Source organism: Rosa chinensis, chromosome 2 (assembly GCF_002994745.2).
Source record: "Rosa chinensis cultivar Old Blush chromosome 2, RchiOBHm-V2, whole genome shotgun sequence".
NCBI classification, from domain to species: Eukaryota; Viridiplantae; Streptophyta; class Magnoliopsida; order Rosales; family Rosaceae; genus Rosa; species Rosa chinensis.
This window is the reverse complement of record NC_037089.1, coordinates 82,505,612-82,525,677: the sequence shown is the minus strand read 5'-3', so window position 1 is coordinate 82,525,677 and position 20,066 is coordinate 82,505,612. Positions and strand designations below refer to the sequence as shown.

Genomic DNA, 20,066 nt, shown 5'->3' with positions numbered 1-20,066 from the left:
TGGATCGTCGTATAAATCCGATCTGACCGTTGGATCATTGTATAAATTCGATTAGACTGTCAGATCGTCATTTATTTTATTTTATGAGTTGTTGGCCAAATTCAAGTCACTTATGATTAGGCGTTTGACGGTTTGATTTGGCGGACGAATTGTGATTCTTATTCGAGTTATAAGAAGACGCAGCGGGATTAGAGGTGAGTAAACCGCACATGGTTCATTCACGAACCGGAGTTCTAAATATTTATATTTAATGCTATAATTTTTATAGCTGTTAATACATGTGCGAATGACTTTATACATATTTTATTTTTGATAAAATATACGTGTTGTTGGGTTGTGTTGAGTTTATTGTTGAAAAGCAACATATTGTGAGAGGTGTTGAGTTTGTTGTTGAGAAACAATATATTGAGAGAAGTGTTGAGTTTTATTGTTGAGGAACAATAAATTGTTGGGTCATGAGGTGACCATGGCATACTATCAGGGAACCACGCTCTCGCGCCGGGTAGGTGGAACTGATAGTATTAAATCGTGAACCACGCTCTCGCGCCGGGTAGGTGGAAACGATCAGTTAGAGCTCTAGTCTGTCTGCCTAATGTTGTGTGACCTTATGAGCGAAATCGAGAGTAACTCATAAGTGTCTATATATATATATATATATTTATATATACGAGTGAGAAAGTGACGTGGTTTTGTGGTGACCTTATGAGAGAAATTGAGAGTAACTCATAACTGTCTATATATATATATATATTTGAGAGTGAGAAAGTGAGGTGGTTTTGTGATTGTGATATTATTACAATTTCATTTGCTTGAATTGAAATTGTTATATTAAAATTGTGCAATCTTTTCGTTTACTCATACGGGCTGTCAAGCTCACCGGGTTTGTGTTGTTGTAATCCCGGTACACTATTTATATTGTGTAGCGGGAAATCCTACAGGTCAGGAGAATCGAGAAGGTGATCAGGCTGCTTAGAGTAGTGGCATTTGAGTTACAGCATTATTGTGAGTTTCGTTATGTTCATTTTGAACTTATCAATTTGGAATTTGTGATAGTGTGCTGTAATAAGAAATTGAGGAGTTGGGTATTGTAATATTGAGTGGTGTGAGGCGTATTACTCTGAAAGAAAAATTTAGATTGGTATTTGTATTTTTTTTTAATTATTTCATGTTTCGGATTTGAATTTATTATTCAAAATTCGGGGCGTGACAATTACAATCGAAGGAAAAAAAAAGTAACGAAATGATTGAATTGAGTGCTTAATTACCTCCATTTTGATGGAGAAAGATCTTTGAATCCATCAGATTGGTAGCTTCCTGGATGCCGAGAATAATGAATGACTCCAACATGCTTTAAATCCTCACGTCGTTCGCTGTCTGTTTCAAACTCAGCAATGAATTCATTGGGCATGTCAAATAGAAGCAATTCTTCCAGCAATTCAAGATCACCACTTGAAAATGGAAGTAACTTCAAATCCGGACATCTCGAGATGGTTAGCTTCTTGAGCATAGGCATTGCCTTCTCACCTATTGAGATCAAATTTAGCTTATCAAATTTGTCTATACTTAATGCCACTAGTTTCTTGAAAGTTTCATCTCCGAAACCCAACACCTGGCCAGTGTAATAGTCAACCAAATCGAGCTCCATGAGGTTGGGCAAATCTTGAAGGGCCGTAAGTGGCTCAGCGTCAGCATCCATCTTTGACCATTTTAAACCAATCTTTTTGAGACTGGTAAGCTTGGGAATCCACTCTGGTACCCTTTTTAGCCGCCCTTTTAAATATAGATGTTGGAGAAGGAGAGGCGGGGAGCCGGATTGCATGTGATCCAAGTCAAGATATTCATCCTCGCTTGTTGCTCTTACATCCAATGTCGAAAGATCATCCATTTTCTGAATGGTGCAACACAATTCTCTTCCATCTTCTCTATGAAGATCTACCAGCCCCAACCTTCTAAGATCTTTCAACTCTCCTAAGGCTTTCAAGAATTTTTTGTTGGTGTTTACCTTAATCAGAGACAACTTTTGTAACGAATTTGAAATAGATAAAGCACTTATTTTGCTAGTAGAAAACTCCACTCCTTGTGCAGCTCCAAACATCATATTATTGTTGACAGCATTGCAATACACCAAAAGGTGGCGCAAATGGTGGAGTTTACCAATCCCTTTTGGCAAATTGGTCACCAGGGTGTCTTTAAGTTCTAAGGTTTCCAACAATCCAAGCTTCTCTATGGATCTTGGAACACTTTCAATGTTGGTTTGCCTGACACTCAAGTACCTTAATAAGGTGAGACTAATTACAGATTCCGGAAAGTTCACCAATTCAGGTACACCTTGCAAACCGAAGACCCGTAAGAGCTTACAGGCTTTAAGCACCATATGAAGCTCAGACCTATTGGCTGTCTGCCGGAAAACTAGTAAGGTACGAGTATGAGTCATACGACTCAGGTCTATGTTCCTTAACAAATTGATATCACACTGAACTGAAAGGCGTCGAATTTTCTCACCTGAATCCCGAACAATATTCCCAACACTCTTGGCTTCCAAAAACAGTGATGAAATGCTTTGCTTTGGAAATGATGAACTCACGAACAAGGTTGGAAACACGACAATTCTTGACTCGTCCATCGATTTCCCTCGCACTGACCACAACCAAATTTCTGTCAATGAGATTAGTCAGAATAGTCTGTGCAACTGCCTCCACCGTTTTTACTCCGTCTGGTCTCACAAATCCTTCGGCTATCCACAACCGTATTAGCCTCTCTCGGCTGATGGTTTCGTCTTCTGGAAACATACCGAAGTACAGGAAACATTCTTTGTGATTGCTTGGCAGATCCCTATAATGTGAAATACTGCTAGCAATGGAGAGATCGGATCCTAGTGTGTCATGCATCTTCTTCCACTCAACTGCTACTCTCGGCGTCCTTGCTAGCAAAGTGCCGATTTGTGAAATTGCCCAGGGCATACCTTCACACCTCGTTACAATCTGTTCAGCCCAGTCCTCCAGATGGGTTGGACAAATATTTCGTACAACATCAGGAAAGGCCTTCTTGCAGAATAGCTGGTTGGCTTTCTTCGATGATAACCCAGCACACAAATCATGAATATAATTGGAAGAAACCGGAGCTACATCAATGTTCCGAGTAATTACGATTAGTTTACTACCCTCCGTTTTTGGTAGTGCATTTACAATGGATTCGAAAGCTTCGTGGCTCCAAACATTATCCAGGACAACCAAAAACTTCTTATTCTCCAAAATTCTTCTCAGTTTCTCTTGAAGGTCACTGATATCTTCATGAGGATCTACTTCCTGCTTAAATCTTCTTAACAACTTCGGCAGGAGTTGGTCAAGATCGAGTGGCACATCAATCCAAGCTTGAAAATGAAACAAGCTGCTGACCCTTTCGCTTTGGTAAACATTCTTTACGAGTGTAGTTTTGCCGGAGCCTCCAGGACCTACAATCACAATTGTCAAAAGCTCTGGATTTCTTTCTCCCAAGTGTTGGAAAAGTCGTGTTTTCTCTTCATCATAGCCCACTATTTCATGGTCTTCAAGAAATCTGTGGGTCAAAGTTGCCCCCTGAGGTCCTGTGCTGGAGCTTGGGCGGCCTTCTTGGGGACCATTTGAATGTACTGAATCTAGTAACGTAACCAAATTCAGGTCTCGTTCCAGTTCATCAATGCTGGAGGATAACTTACTGCTTGCTATCCAGTCGGGGATGAAATGACCAACGTTGTGCGCCAGCTTAGAGAACCGATTGGTATGGGAATGCTGTGAAACCTGAAGCAGGTACTCGTTAATAGCATCCTCAATATTACAAGCCAAATCTTGGACCTGTTTCTCCCTAGCTTGGGGATTTGTGTGATTATCCCACTGTTGCAACCTCGCCAAACAATTCCGGGCCCTTTCAAGATCCTTACGGACACTACTCGTACGACTGTGTAATTGGTCGGTGCAGATTATCGCCGTCTCAACTAACAGCAATGCGGCTGAAATAGCATCAGCCATTTTTTGTCTAGAAAGACAAATTTCTAGCTTGGACAAAATTGCTTCCTAGGTGGTGAGACTGGAAACTGAATTGGACTTTTGATTTAGTAATTCAGGGGATAATAGATCTATTGGGAAATAAAGAAATATGGCACGAGCCTTGTACAAATAAATCTTAGAACAAAAAAAGAACTCTAACCCAAAAGAACAACCAAATTGGGAAAAAACTGGAAAAGATCGATAAGGAGGTTTGGAGAGGAAGAGGTTTATGGAATAATTTTGGTGCATGAAGGCTTCATATGAAAGCTGTCAGTACTTGTGTAGTTGTGTTGGTACTATATTTGTACAGTGCTGGTGTGAGTACTATATTTATAGAGATACTGAGAAGCTTTAGACAAATAACTAAAACAGCAATTATCTTATTTTATTCTTTTATTTTATTTTCTTTTAAATAAGTATACCTCATAATTATTGATCAATAAGATGTCATTGTTACTCTCAATTATCCTATTTTATTCACCAAAATATATGCGAAGTGCATATGCAACTTGTAGCTCTTAGAAATATTAACTCTGGTTGAAAAGTCGATTCAAATATAAACACAGATAATTTCCTTGGGAATAATTAACATTATAGAGAGTACTACTCGTTGATTTATATAGGCATTAGATTAATACCAAGATCACAACCAACTCTTTTTTTTGTTTCGAAGTTATTAAGAGAAAAAATAAATTTATCGTTAATTGGGTATTTCATCTGTCATGTCCGACTCGATAAAATGGATTGTCCACACATAAAGAGGTGGGTCATAATTATTACGGAAAACCAGCATGGCCAAATGATCTTTTATATATTTTTCCAGTAGTAATTTTAGGTACTATTGCATATAACGTAGGCTTAACTGACTTTTAAGTTCTTATCAATAACTGAAGAGAAGAAAGGGATTCAAATTTCGCGCTTAAATGATTAAATGAAATGGGCAGACTAGAATTAGTCGTGTTCTATGAAATATTATAGTATATATGGTAGAAAGAAATATCTGAATCTTTATTTGAACACAACAAATGCCCAAATAACATAGAAAATTATAAAGAGTACAATGCAATATATAGAAAACACGGTTTTCCAGTCAATACTATGACCATGAAAGAGCGGTCCTCCTCCTCTGCCTAACTGTTATGAAAAATTCCCATCATACCATATCGAACATCATATTTTATATTAAAAGAAGACTATTCCGTTCAAACAAGCTGGACATGCATGCAGAATCAATTTGTCATTTAGATTTCTTTATCCACCACCACCACAAACTCTCTCTCTCTCTCTCTCTCTCTCTCTCTCTCTCTCTCTCTGCAATGACCAAAATATTGAGTTTCGAGGAAATATTGTGGTCCCGAAAACGGAAATATCATGGATATATCGATTTCGGTAAATAATCAAGAAAGATGATGGATATTTGAAGAAAAATATGAAAATTTTTAGTAAAACGTTTGGATATATGTTTGTTTTTATCAATTATCTAATATATATGAAAAGAAAACCTTGAATAAACATTGTTATATAATGAGTTGTAATAATTTAAAATGAAACAGTAAATGCTGAATCGCCGACAACTCTTAAATTTTTTGAAGGGTTAAATACTGCTTACTCCCTATACTTATAGGGTTTCATCGTTTCAGTCTCTGACCTTCGAATTTTACCTAAAAAGTCCCTGAACTCCCAATTGGTCCCTGCCGTCAAGCATCGGTCAAAAACTCTATTATCTTCCCCTAAAAAGTCTATTATACCCTCATTTACTTAAAATATATATATATATATATATATATATTTGTCTTCCCCCCTTTTTATTTTTTTATTTTTTATTTATTTTATTTTTTTCTTTTTACATTTTCTTCGTCCGGCACTCTCGCCTCCTTCTGTTCGTCTCCCCATCAAGATGGTTCCAATCCACAAACATTCAAGAGGTGAAATGAAAAAAAGAAATAAAAGAGAGAGAAAATAAATTAAGAAAAAAAAAAGTAAGTGAGGGCATAATAGACATTTTCGGTAACTTTAACAGAAAAAATTTAACAGAAAAAGTAACTTAGAACCACACTGAAGACCTACGATCGAGGTACAAAATCTTCACAATCTTCATCATCTCTATTTGTAGAGACTTGAGTATATTGTGAAGAATAGTAATTAAATGAAACCTCCCCTGTGAAGAAAGAAACTTGTAGTTTCCTTCGGTGCAAGGAATCAACGGGACAGACTAGAATTAGTCATATTCCAAGAAATACAATAGTATGGTAGAAATAAATATTTGAATCTTTATTTGAACACACCTAACGCCTAAATAACACAGAAAATTATAAAGAGTACAGTGCAATATATAGAAAACAAGGTTTTCCAGTCGATACTATGACCATGAAAAAGTGGTCCTCCTCCTCTGCCTAACTTTTATGAAAAATTTCCCATCATACTAAATCGAACATCATATTTTCTTTCAAAAGAAGACTTTTCCATTCAAAGAATCTGGACATGCATGCAGAATCAATTTGTCATTTAGCTTTCTTTATCCACCACCACCACCACACACATACACACACACTCTCTCTCCCTCCCTGCAATGACCAAAATATTCAGTTTCGAGGAAATATGGAGGGTCCCGAAAATTTCGACAGAAATATCGTGTATATATTTATTTCGGTAAATAATCAAGAGAGATGATGGAAATTTGAAGAAAAATAAGAAAATTTTAAGTGAAACGTTTGAATATGTTTGTTTTATCAATTATCTACTATAGATGAAAAGAAAACCTTGAATAAACATTGTTATATTGTGAGTTGTAATAATTTAAGAAGAAACAGAAAATGCGGAATCACCGACAACTCTTAAAATTTTTGAAATAAACATCTAATTTTTTTTATGGCTGGAAACTCAATGGAAGGCTAGGCCATCACGCCTTACATACATTCCTTGTACATATCATACATTACACCTTGAATTACATGAATAACTTAGAACCACACAGAAAAACTATGAGAGGTACAAAATCTTCACTATCTTCATCATCTCTATTTGTAGAGACTTGAGTGTATTGCAAAGAAAACTCATTAAATGATAGCTCCCCTGTGCAGAAAGAAACTTGTAGTTTCCTTCGTTGCAAGGAATGAATTGGGCAGACTAGAATTAGTCGTATTCTATGAAATACGATAGTATCTTACAAAGAAATATTTGAATCTTTATTTCTAACACCCAGATAACACAGAAAATTATAAAGAGTACAGTGCAATATATAGAAAACACGGTTTTCGAGTCGATAATATGGCCATGAAAAAGTGGTCCTCCTCCACCTAAGTTTTATGAAAAATTCCCTACCATACCCGATCAATCATCTGATTTTCTATCAAATGAAGACTTTTCCGTTCAAAGAAGCTAGACATGCATGCAGAATCAATTTGTTAGTTAGCTTTCTCCATTTACCACCACCACCACCACAGCCACAGCCACACACACACACACACTCTCTCTCTCTCTCTCTGCAATGACCAAAATATTGAGTTTTGAAGAAATATTGATGGTCCAAAAAAAGGAAATTTCGAAGGAAATATCGTGGATATATCGATTTCGGTAAATGTTAAAGAAAAATGATGGAAATTGGAAGGAAAATATGGAATTTTTAAGTGAAACTTTTGGGTATGTTTGTTTTATCAATTATCAATTATCTATGAAAGAAAACCTTTAATTAAAATTGTTATATAGTGAGTTGTAATCATTTAAGATGAAACGGTAAATGCGGAATCGCCGACAACTCCTAAATTTTTTTAAATAAACATCTAATTGTTTTTTTGATGGCTGAAAACCCAATGGGAGGCTATGCCATCACACCTTATATACATTCTTTGTACGTATATATCATACATTACACCTTGAATTACATGAGTAACTTAGAACCACATAGAAGACCTATGAGGTAAAAAAATATTCACTATCTTCATCATCTCTATTAGTAGAGACTACAGTGTATTGTGAAGAAAGTCATTAAATGATACCTCCCCTCTGAATAAAGAAACTTGTAGTTTACTTCGGTGCAGGGAATGAATGGGGTAGACTAGAATTAGTCGTATTCTAAGAAATACAATAGTATGGTAGAAAGAAATATCTGAATCTTTATTTGAACACACGTAACGGCCAAATAACACAGAAAATTATAGTGCAATATATAGAAAACACGGTTTTCCAGTCGATACTATGACCATGAAAAAGTGGTCCTCCTCCTCCGCCTAACTTTTATGAAAAATTTCCCATCATACTAGATCGATCATCATATTTTCTTTCAAAAGAAGACTTTTCCATTCAAAGAATCTGGACATGCATGCAGAATCAATTTGTCATTTAGCTTTCTTTATCCACCACCACCACAAACTCTCTCTCTCTCTCTCTCTCTCTCTCTCTCTCTCTCTCTCTCTCTCTCTCTCTCTCTCTCTCTCTCTGCAATGACCAAAATATTCAGTTTCGAGGAAATATGAAGGGTCCGCAAAATGAAAATTTCGACAGAAATATCATTTATATATTTTGTAATACCCCAAAAAATCCAAATTATTTTCCGAGGACATTTTAGAATGATTTCGTAGTCATGGGTGATTGTACGAAGCTTGGAGAAGTGTAGAATTAGTTCGAACGATTATATTTCGAAAACGTACGTTAATTAAGGGCACGCGAAATCGACTTTTTATACGTACAAAATTTGGGAAAACTTCCTTCATGAAAGTTGTAGAGCTCGTCAATACAATCGCGTGCATATGCGGAACGCAAAAATCGGAGTTCGTATGAATTAGTTATGATTTTTCGAAAAAGTTTCCAATTTTATATAAAGCTTCCATTTTCGGAAACTTCCAAAATTATTTTCATTTCTTTCCCTTCTGGGAAACCATCGTCCCTTTCTCTCTCTTCCTCCCGCGTTCAAGACCGACGGAACTGGACGAATTTCGTCCGGTCAGTTCTTCCTTCTCCGGCCACCAATCCTCACCAAACTTCTTCCATTGGCTTCGTATGGTCCTTGCGCACCCGTATGTGGTGGCCTTGCACGGCGGTGGTGAGCTTGTTTCGATTTGAGTTCGATTTTAGTCAACGTCTGTTTTCTCCTAGCTCCGGCCACTAAAACTTCAGATCCTTAGCTCCATGAACTCGCCTCAACTTGCGGATCATCATACTAGAAGGATCGCACCTGGAGTGACCGATTTCACGTTCGTCGGAGCTCGGTCGGTTTTTGATCCGAAACCAAAATCTTTCGATCGGGATATCTCGAGCTGTAGTGCATCGTTTTGATTGATTCTTAATCCAGTGGGTTCGTCTTGATGTTCTTAACAACTCTCTAGAAGTAATCGAAGCCTGAAATTGAAGTTTTTACGTCGAAATCATGGCTCGCCTGTTTCTGCATTTTCTCGCCGGTTTTTGGAAATTTTCCGGCCACCTTCATACTGTTCAAGGTAATTTTCGACCCCTTCCGGTCATTTTCAGACTTCGTGCTAGTTATGAAAATTGTTGGGCTTGATGAGATGAAGAGGAGTAGCCAGGCCCCGACACCATTTGCGGTGGTCGGCGACGGCTCTGTCCTTTTTCCGGCGACCCTTTTCCGGCCACTTCCGGGGGTCAAAAATGTGATTTCTTTACAGTTTTAGATTCTACGTTTTGATACGATCGTTTGCATATATAATTCATAATTTTTGGATATCGTATGATTTAGTTATGAATTTTTACGGTTTCGATCGATTTCGATAATCCAATTAATGTTTTTTGAAGATCGGGCCGTCCGATGGACTTGTAGTTTTGATATGTTGATCGTATGACTGTCCCAGTGACCATGTGTGGTCATGGGCGAAGATCCGACCGTTGGATCTTCGTATAATTGTGAATTAGTGATTCGGAAGGCTATTCGTGAGAATCCGACCGTCGGATTTTCATGAAATTTTGTGGAGATGTTTATAAGGACGATTCAGGAAGATCTGACCGTTGGATCTTCGTGATAATTTTGGGGGATGATCCTAAGGGCGATCCGTGAGGATCCGACCGTTGGATCATCATATAATTTCGATCCGACCGTTGGATCATCGTTTAATTTTGTTTATGAGTTGTTGGCTAAGTTATGATCATATTGGATTTAGGTGATTGACGGTCTTCCTTGGTGAGCGGTTTTGGTGTGTTTTGTGAAATTGAAGACGCAGCGGGATTAGAGGTGAGTAAATCTCACGTGGTTCATATTACGAACCGTGCACTTTTAATTAATTTAATTGTCGTAATTGTGTGAAAAATATTTATGGAATAAATATTTGTTTTTAATCATATGGACTTGATCAACTACGGTCCATAGGTAAGTAAAATGTTTTAATTATACAAAATGAATTTCCTGATTTTCTTGTGTGATTTATAGTTGGTATTAGTGATTATCCCTGTGCGGATGATTACGTATATATATATATATTTACGTGTATATATATATGGAATGGTGTGACATTGAGGTGGGTGTGGAATTATGATAATTTGGTTGAGATATGACATTGTATTGGAAATTACCATGATTGTTTATGATGATGTTAACCGATAAATGTGTGTGATAATCATGTTGACCTTCTGAGGTGATTAGATGGTAGAATTGTAGTGCTCTGAGGACTGGAAGTCCGAAGACCGCCGGTTAGATAATAACCGAGATGTAGTGCTCTGAGGACTGGGAGTCCGAAGACCGCCGGTTAGATAATGACCGAGATGTGGTGCTCTGAGGACAGGGGAAAAGTCCAAAGACCGCCGGTTAAATAATAACCGAGATGTAGTGCTCTGAGGACAGGGGAAAAGTCCGAAGACCTCTGGTTAAATAATAACCGAGATATAGTTGGATCAAAACAGTTGGGATGGACAAAAGTAGTGATATTGTGGATTAGAGGATTGTGGAAATGTATTCGTTGTGGATTTTCCGTGTTTTGGTTTGATGTTTCCTTACAGATGTTGAGATTGTTGGTTGTTTACTTGAGTTAAAAGAAATATGATTTAAAATCAACATTCCCTTCTAATTTACTCACGAGCTGTCAAAAGCTTACCGGGTTTGGTGTTGTTGCAATCCCAGTACACTATTCAAATTGTGTAGCGGGTAGTCTTGCAGGTCAGGTGAATCGAGAAGGTGATCAGGCTGCTTAGAGTAGTGGGATTGGAGTTACATCTTTATTGTGAGGTTTTCATTTAAATTTGGAGAGAGTGTGTTGTAATATTAAATTCTTGAGGATTAGTGTGTTGTACACAAAAAAACAAGGACTAAATACTGTTTAGTCCTTGAGTTTTTGACCATAAAACACTTCAGTCTCTGACCTTCTAATTTCATACGTTTAGTCCCTGTACTTCAAAATTTCAGACCAATTGGTCCTTGCCGTCTAAAAGTCGCGGTGAAATGTCTATTATGCCCTCAGTTCTTTTTTTTAAAATAAATTTATTCCTTTTTTTATTTTATTTATTCTTTTATTTTATTTTATTTATTCTTAGTTTTCAAACAGAAACAAAGAAAGGGGAAAAAACAGAAAAAAATAAACAGAAAGAAAGAAAGGGAAAAAAAAAAAATTCATTTTCCAAAAAAACAAAATTTAATTAATTAATTAAGAAAAAAAAGAACTTAGGGCATAATAGACATTTCGCCGCAACTTTTAGACAGGAATGACCTATTGGTCTGAAAGTTTGAAGTACAGGGACTAAACGTGTGAAATTAGAAAGTCAGGGACTGAAGTGTTTTATGGTTAAAGCTCAAGGACTAAACAGTATTTAGTCCAAAAAACAATCAGGCCTCTTTGAAATACTATCCTTGACCTCTGGAATACTAATTGAAGAAAAATCACTACATTTCATCTAGGAATGTAAGATTGACATTCAACATTCAAGCAATACAAGCCAATGGAAACTGAAAGTCACCATGATACTCCAAACTTTCATTATTGTAACCGAACCCTCTATTTTTCCATGAATTTACAATCAATTTACTGCACAGAATATACATCTTCAATCAAGGCAAAGGCAAAAAGAACACTGAATCTGCTAAGCGTAAACTAAATTCACTTTCTGGGGTCTAACAATATCATGAAAAGATCAAATCATATTCCTAACACTAACACCATCAACTCACCACCAATTTAGATATTATAAATTGTAAGTCTAAACCAATCAAATACTATTTTGTTCCCAGGACTCTAATCAAATAGAACTGCTATTTGTTACAATATTATCTGAACAATTTACTTATGTCAAAAACCTTATCTCCATTTTGATAAATCAGTTATCCAATTTCCTAAAGCAACAGTCTTTTCCCTTGAAAAAAATCCACAAAAAACCATAATATCCTCAAAAACCCTAAAATCAAAATCAGGAAATCCAAACATGGTAGAATGGGGCGAACAGACCAAAACTAGAGAATGAGAATTTGTGGAATTGGAATCTTACCTGAACCCACAAGCTTCGACAGATCTAGGTGGAGGTTAAGTCTGGTAGGATCCGCCATCAAACTGCTCACTACAGACCTGTTCGTGGCTGGAGCAGCATTAATAGCGAGTGACGGAGAGAAAAGAGAAAGAGAGAGAGAGATCTGCTCAGTGGTTTCAAGTCGGTTGCGCAAGAACAACAAGGTCAGTGCTTCTGTATGTTAATTAAACTTAAAGCCGCACCGTTTTGGTTGAGGTGGGAATTACCTCGTGGTGATTTTGCTTAGAATCAAAACTCCGAGTTTCTTCCTTTTTGGTTTGCTGGTGAGGGGAGATGAGAGAGGGAATGGGTTGGCATGGCTTCAACGGGATAGACCTAATCGAGATGTGTTTTCATGACAGATGGTGTTTTCATGACAGAGTGGTGGTTTTTGATGAAGTTGAGAAGAGAGCTGCTCGACGAGAGGAAACGGTTGTTTTGACAAAGTGTTGACGGGGAGACAGCAAATCCAATAAACCTAGCTACCTACCGAATTAAGTTGTCAAAGGCGGGATTTTAATTTTTGCTTTATGAATCAGACAACATAAAGACGAAGTTTTGTTGTCTGATTGTGAACAAATTAGACCTCAGCTAAGGTTCCGAAGAGGGAAAAGTTCCCGCTATAATATGCAACCGAAGTAACAAGCTAGGCAATGCTCATTTACACAACGGAAACAACTCATTTGGTTATGGGATCATCAATCTGGTGCTATATTTCAATCAAAACTTAGAGGTTGTTGGGGGGCTTCAGTGCCATTTTGGGCCAAATAAAGGCATATGCAAATATTTCCCACTTTATCACACAACAGAAAGTACAAAACCGTTGTATGAATGTTTTGCATGCTATACTCAGACAACATATATAACTATACTGTTGTATCATGTAGTACCAATTTGGAGCCAAATTTGAGTCGATCTAGGGGGAAATCTGCCGCTATTTTTTTTATGATTCACACAACAGATTATTCTTGTAACCGTTTTGCAATGACCTTCTAAAAAAAACTTCAGAATTTTAACCACCTTATACAACGAAAGTTTAGTAAACATGTTGTGTGATTCACTTTTCTTCATCACACAACACTTTTTTTATTCATTGTGCAAAAAGTGTTGTCTGTTAACCTTTTTGGTGTAGTGATACACACACACACACACACACACACATATATGCAGTCCTTCTCTACTAAGGACCTCCGCATATTTTAATATTTGCTTATTTCATTGAATAGACTCACTGTTCAGATTTTAGGTCCTAATGTATAGATCACTTATGCAAATTTTCATCCAAATTGATGATCGTTAAGGTACCGAATTAGATTAAATCAATGAACGAACCAAATTTGTCCAACCTAAACCGTTCGTATATGCAATCATTCTCTGCTAAGGACCTCTGCATATTTTAAAATATGCGAATTTTCTTGAATAGACTCATTTTTCAATTGCATATCCACATCTCGACCGTTCAGTTTTTAGGTCATAATGTATAGATCACTTCTGTAAATTTTCAACCAAATTGATGATCGTTAAGGTATCGAACTAGATTAAATCAATGAACAAACCGAATCTGTCCAACCTGAATCGTTCGTGTTCATAATAGTCACTTTCGGGCCTCAAAACTGCAATTTACTGTTTTTCAGCATTTTTGGTTTTCTAGTTGATTGGGATTTGTTTCATTTTGACCCGTAAGCTTTAGGGTTTCATTGTTAGTTGCCCTAGGGTTTCTTTTCTCATATATAAGCAACCTTAAACGGTTGCAGAACATATCTTTTATCATATTATCAATCAAATTAAGTGTTTTCTCAACTATCTCTGGTGGACTCCAGAATTCTTGTTTTAGGTTTATTGCTTGGAAATCTAGGGTTACTTTCCGACTGCTTCATAGATCTCATAATCTCGTTCACTAGAGATCAGAGAAGAAGCACTTCAAATATGCTCCTGAACAGTCATGATCACCTGGTCACCTACTGACCAAATATTATTTGGTAAGTCACCGTTCGATTGACATCGGACGGTTGACAGCTAAGTGATGAAATATGAGATGAGAGCTGTCAACCGTCTGATCTCAATCGAACGGTGACTGACCAAATATCATTTGGTCAGTAGGTGACCATGTGAACGGGGCCGTGCTCCTGAAATAACCAGGTCTAGATGGCTGCATATTCTGGGAAATTGTTAATGGACGAGGTCAGTGGGACAGCCTCGGATTTCTTTCTAGAAATTTTATGTTTGCAGCAGATTAAGACTTTTATTACTCTAATATATTTCATTATTTTGAGAGAGAGAGAGTAGGGGTGGGTTCGGTTCCGATCGGTTCGGTTCCGAGCCTAAACCGAAAACCGAACCGAAATAACATTCGGTGCGGTTCGGTGCGGTTTTTTCGTTTTGGAAACTTGGCACTTAAAACCGAACCGAACCGATCGGTTCGGGTCGGTTCGGTCCATGTTCGGTTTTTTTTTTTTTTTTTTTTTTTTTTTGAAAAACAGATTTTACCTAATACACCTTTGGTATTGTAACTCGAGAAGTTTTTGTTTCTATAAACCTGTAATTATAATCTATAACAAGAAGTTTACAAGTTTACTAATGCATGTTTTGTACTTCACTAAACAATAATCTCTAATTCGATACTCCATAGTCCATATAATTCAATTCATAATTTCATATAGTCCATCAAATTCTAACATCAATATATGAAATTGTCAAAAAATATAGAGTCCAAAGTTTATAAAAGTCCATCATTACATCAACACTAACCTCACAAATTAAAAATTTATAAGTTGACTAAAAGATTAAACATAAAAAAAAAAAACGAACCAACATCAACATATGAATGAGGGCAATAGCATAATCTCATCTTCAAGCTCGGTTGCTTGAGTTCCTTGAACTTCCGGAGTTGCAGTAGAAGTTCCTTCATGGGGAGTTATTGGTGTTATAGATTCACCAACACTAGTGTTGATCTGCAAAACAGAACAGAATTGATTTGATTTTTTCAGTGTAATAGGAAAGCCTATTTTCAAAATTGATTTGATTTTTTCAGTGTGTGGCTAGACTCAAAAGGCAGAAACTGCAATAATGCCAGCACAAAACAGAAAAACAAACTGCAGAGATTTAGATTGGTACTACCTGAGATGAAGAAGTTGATTTCGGATTAGCACTGGAACTAGTAGCAGCAGATTTTGATTGCCTCTTCATTAGCTTACTGCATATATATTTGGCTTACTGCAATTAGCTTACTGCATATATATAAGCAGATTTTGATTAGCTTACTGCATATATATAACAGTAATATATTTAGCTAACTGCATATATAGCCCAGATTTATAGCTTACTGCAGTCTGCATATATATAAGCAGATTTTGATTAGCATACTGCATATATATAACAGTAAAATATTTAGCTTACTGCATATATAGCCCAGATTTATAGCTTACTGCAATTAGCTTACTGCAATTAGCTTACATCAACAAACATAAACTGATTTTAAACAAAAAAATGCTACCTGAGATGATGAAGATGATTTATTCATCGGGGCTGAAAGTCTAGAACCACTCAGCCAAAACAAATGCAGAGTACCTGAAACTAACATACTCAATGTCTCAATTCCATGTCCAGCAAGAACATTCCACAATATACACAACATGACATAAACATTCCACAATTCCATGCCTCGGCTCTTACCTTATCCAGAAAGATCATAGCTATAAACACCAACTGACCAAAGTCTAGCCCAAATCTGTTACTATAATTCCAAGCTAATCTACAACAATAGCACAAGAGAATGTCCAGATCAAAAACCAAATAGCATCAAGTAATCCACGAAATCAAGAAACCCTTTCAATTTGGATCAGACCTAACCTGGAATTCTTCAATCTCTGAAGCCGAGTCTTCTTCAATGCAGAATCTCATTGCAGAAATTATCAATATCGAAACCTGTAATCCACACAAAATCAAAAATCTCAGTCCAGAAATTATCAATATTCAATTCAGTAAACAAATTTGCAAACCACCAACCCAATCCCAAATTAAAGCCCCAAACACCGAAAACAGATAAATCGATACTGAAATTAATTGAAAACAGATAAATCGATACCCAATCCCAAACACCCAAACCCAGATACTGAAATCGATACAGATAAACAGATAAATCGAAACTGAAGATAATCAAAATCAAAGTCCATTATCGCTGAGCCCAGACACTAGCTCATACAATCAACTAGCTACACACAAATCGATGGAAATCAAAGACGGAGTTCGACTAACCTAACCGATGGAAAGAGAGATGGAAATCGGTGGAAATCAAAGACGGAGTTCCAGTCTTCCAGCGTTGCGGTCTGTGTGTCGCCGGAATTGATTAGCGGCGTCCGGTGGCGGCGAGGATACGATTGAGAGACTCGGGGCCGAGAGAGTTTAGCCACTGGGCGAGGAACAGAGGAAGCGAGGCCGGGCGACTGGGCCAGTAGGCGACTTCACTCGAGAGAGTTTAGCCGAGGAAGTGAGGAACAGAGGAAGCGAGGCCGGGCGACTGGGCGAGACGGCGAGTAGGCGACTTCACTCGAGAGAGTTTAGCCGAGGAAGTGAGGAACAGAGGAAGCGATAGGCGACAGCGAGGTGCGGAGGTAACTAGGTAAGTAAACCCTAATAAACAAAACGACGTCGTTTTGCCCTAATGAACAGTGTTTCGGTTTTTTGCGGTTCGGTTCGGTTTTTCCGGGCCGAAACCGAAAACCGAACCGAACAGATTCGGTGCGGTGCGGTGCGGTTTTTCCTAGTTCGGTGCGGTGCTTTTCGGTGCGGTTTTTTTCGGCTGCGGTTCGGGTATCGGTGCGGTTTTTTTCGGTTTTCGGTTTCGCGAGCCCACCCCTAAGAGAGAGAGGTGGCTAATCTTATGTTACCAGAGACATGTGAAGGTAGAGATGGAGGTGGGTTGTGTGAAGGTGGAATGGACAGAAAAATAGAAAAGACAAAATGAGAGTAAAATTGAAAGTTTGATGTATAAAATTAGGAATATATGGAGGTCTAAATATTAAAAGCGGAGATCTAAGTGAATAGCAATACTCGTTCAACAAATGAAGAACTTGTGAGAATGACTTTGAAAAAAAATTCCTGACTAGTTAAAAATAGGGCTGGCAAATTCTACCGATCCAAACCAACCAACCGATTACCACCCGAACCAACAATGTTGGTAACCAACTATGTCAGTTACCGAGACTTTGGTACGGTAGTACCGAACCGATTTCTAGATAATGGTACGGTACTGGTACTGATTTTCAGATAAATACGGTATACCGTACCGTACCGTATATTATATATATTATTTATTTATTTAAATATATTTTACATCTATCGATCTGAACCGTTGATCATTAATAGTTTGATTTCAAATCTTATTATAACCGTTGATTAGAGTACAGAACCTATTAACCTAATCCAGTTCCCTCACTCTTCCCCTCAGCCACTCTTTCCCTCGAGGCCCCGAAGGCTCGAACCCAGACATCTCCCGATCTCCGCCTCTCCGCGGCTCCGCCCTCTCTCTGCTTCTCGTTTCGATTCAAACCCAGAAATCTCCGCCTCTCCGCCCTCTCGACCTCTCCTTTGAAGTTCTTTCGATTCAAACCCAGAACTCTCCGCCTCTGGACCTCTCCTTTGAAGTTCGATTCGAATCAAACCCAGAAAATCTCGTATCAATTCATTCGATTCATGTCCTCGTACTCTCTTTTTGGTCAGTGCTGCTGCTCAGATCTTTGTTTGACTCATGAAGATGCTAGTAATACGTTTCTTTTTTCTGGGTTTTTTGTGTTTTTTGTCCCCTTTATACCAGTTTGATATCCAAAGACTTAATCTTTTTTATTCAATTCTAGATTCAGGATTTGTTTTTCTTGATTCTGCTTGCCTGATTGGTGGGTGTTGTGAATTGGAATACCCTTTTGGATTTTTGCTTGAGCACCCGGTTGTTTATGGATTCTCTAATAGTTTTACTAATTTTATGTGCTCTTTTTTGCTGTTGGTTGTTTTAGGCTGATGGAGAAGGAGAGACGTGAGGAGCTCTCAGATGAGTGAAGCCTCAGCTCTGGGTATGTGCTTTTTTTTTGTTGGTAAAGCTTGTTCTTTTATTTTTTTTCGTTTCCTGCTAAATTTTTGAATTTGTGAGAAAGGTTGTGGATTTTTTAGTTTTATGATAGACCTGTGTTGTGGTTTTCTAAGATATTTGAAGTTTTGAACTTCTGTAGAAGAAGTTGAAGTTGGTTTGTGTCTGTTGCCAAATGTGTGCTTAGGAAAAAGCATGAAATACAGTGAAAGATTCCATTTTTATGAAATTTTAGGAATAATATCCTCGTTAGGTTGATGATAGGTGCATTTGACAGAAACTGAAAGCTATTGTGAACTGTTATATTTATGTTTGATGTTTGTATGTTTTGTTTCTATCTTCTTCTTTTTTGCAGCTATAGGTACTCAACTGAATTTGCAGAATCAACTAATCAAGGCCTCATTTGGGTGAACTGTGAACTATGAATTATTGACTTAAAAATTGTATGAACTATGGAGTGATGAAGGGAGTTGATGTATGAGTGAATAAGTGATGAACTCAAGTAGTGAAGTTGATGTATGAGAGTTTTTAGTTTATTTTTCATTTCCAGGTTGGCCCTTCAAATTGATGTGAGGATTGCATTTTTTTCATTTGTTGACAGGTTTGGGCTTTTAAAATTTTAGTTGGGCCTTAGCTGAAATCTGGCCCAATTTTAAACTCGGTACTAGGCCCAACCAACCGAAACCGAACCGAGATATCGGTATACCGAAAAGTTGGTATACCGACTTCTGTGGCCGGTAATGGTAGGCTTTTTTGTGTACCAACTTAGTTTGGTACGGTACGTGGTATTGAGCTTCAAGATCCGGTACCGTACCGAACCCACCCCTAGTTAAAAATAGAAAGAAAAACATTTTCGTCCGTATCAATCGATATCATATATTATGAAGCAACTTGACTGATCGAGTACGACTTCTATGGATTAATTTTAGAGGTCCAAGTTGCTAAGTGAAATTGCATGCAACTTTCCCCTTGTTATTAAAGAACCTAGATAATGCACATTTTAATATAAGCATCCTATCTTTGAAGCTCTTCTAGCTAATAAATTATCTGTCACATCCACCAAGTGCATACGCCAAGGCATAATATGGAAGCATCTTGTATGAAGAATATTGCATAAACGAACAAAATATTAGACTGGCTAATTTACTGCCATTTGGAAATAATATACTCTTTCTTCTAGAAAATATGATATGGAAATTTCCCTAAACATTGCAATACCCATATACCTTAATTCAAGTAAACTACAAGAACAATGAACAATTCACAAGGAAAATAGTGCAGTCACTGCAGTGTTAGACGGTTAGACCCATAAAATTTAGATAACAACAATCGGATGTTCATTAGATAACTAAAATTTTCTAATTAAGCTTAGGTACATTCAAAAGAAAGTCAAGACCAAACAAAAAAATTATTTTGTCGGGAACCAACATAGGCTATGGTGACGGTACAGGACTACTGGTGCTATGGCGACGGTGACAAGTTGGTCGGCGCGCGGTGACTGCAGCTGCATTGCAGGGGAGCAAGACGAAGTG

The 20,066-nt window shown here is 37.4% G+C and overlaps 1 protein-coding gene and 2 long non-coding RNA genes across 4 annotated transcripts; 1 reads left to right on the top strand and 2 right to left on the bottom strand.

The window, feature by feature from the left end:
- Positions 1 to 1,261: 1,261 nt before the first annotated feature.
- LOC112185208 (disease resistance protein RPM1) lies at positions 1,262 to 4,004 on the bottom strand. The gene is made up of 2 exons (XM_024323413.1): positions 2,792 to 4,004; positions 1,262 to 2,637 (listed from the first exon to the last, which is right to left on the bottom strand). The coding sequence occupies exons 1-2, from the start codon at positions 4,002 to 4,004 to the stop codon at positions 1,262 to 1,264; spliced, it is 2,589 nt and encodes an 862-aa protein (XP_024179181.1).
- A 4,489-nt stretch (positions 4,005 to 8,493) lies between these two features.
- On the top strand, positions 8,494 to 19,103 carry LOC112186388. Of its 2 annotated transcripts, XR_002930774.2 has the most exons (4): positions 8,494 to 9,454; positions 10,130 to 10,200; positions 18,464 to 18,520; positions 18,890 to 19,103. It is a non-coding gene; the product is annotated as an uncharacterized LOC112186388 (long non-coding RNA). The 2 variants fall into 2 exon arrangements; XR_002930773.2 differs by lacking the exons at positions 18,464 to 18,520; positions 18,890 to 19,103 and adding an exon at positions 11,083 to 11,333 and having other exon boundaries at positions 8,498 to 9,454.
- LOC112186387 lies at positions 15,604 to 16,373 on the bottom strand. The gene is made up of 3 exons (XR_002930772.2): positions 16,305 to 16,373; positions 15,949 to 16,022; positions 15,604 to 15,682 (listed from the first exon to the last, which is right to left on the bottom strand). It is a non-coding gene; the product is annotated as an uncharacterized LOC112186387 (long non-coding RNA).
- Positions 19,104 to 20,066: the final 963 nt, after the last annotated feature.

Coding starts and splice junctions, on each gene's coding strand:
- LOC112185208 (XM_024323413.1), bottom strand. CDS start 4,004: ATGGCTGATGCTATTTCAGCCGCATTGCTGTTAGTTGAGACGGCGATA. Junction 2,638..2,791: donor AGAATGTTTCCTGTACTTCG/GTATGTTTCCAG, acceptor GGTTGTGGTCAG/TGCGAGGGAAATCGATGGAC.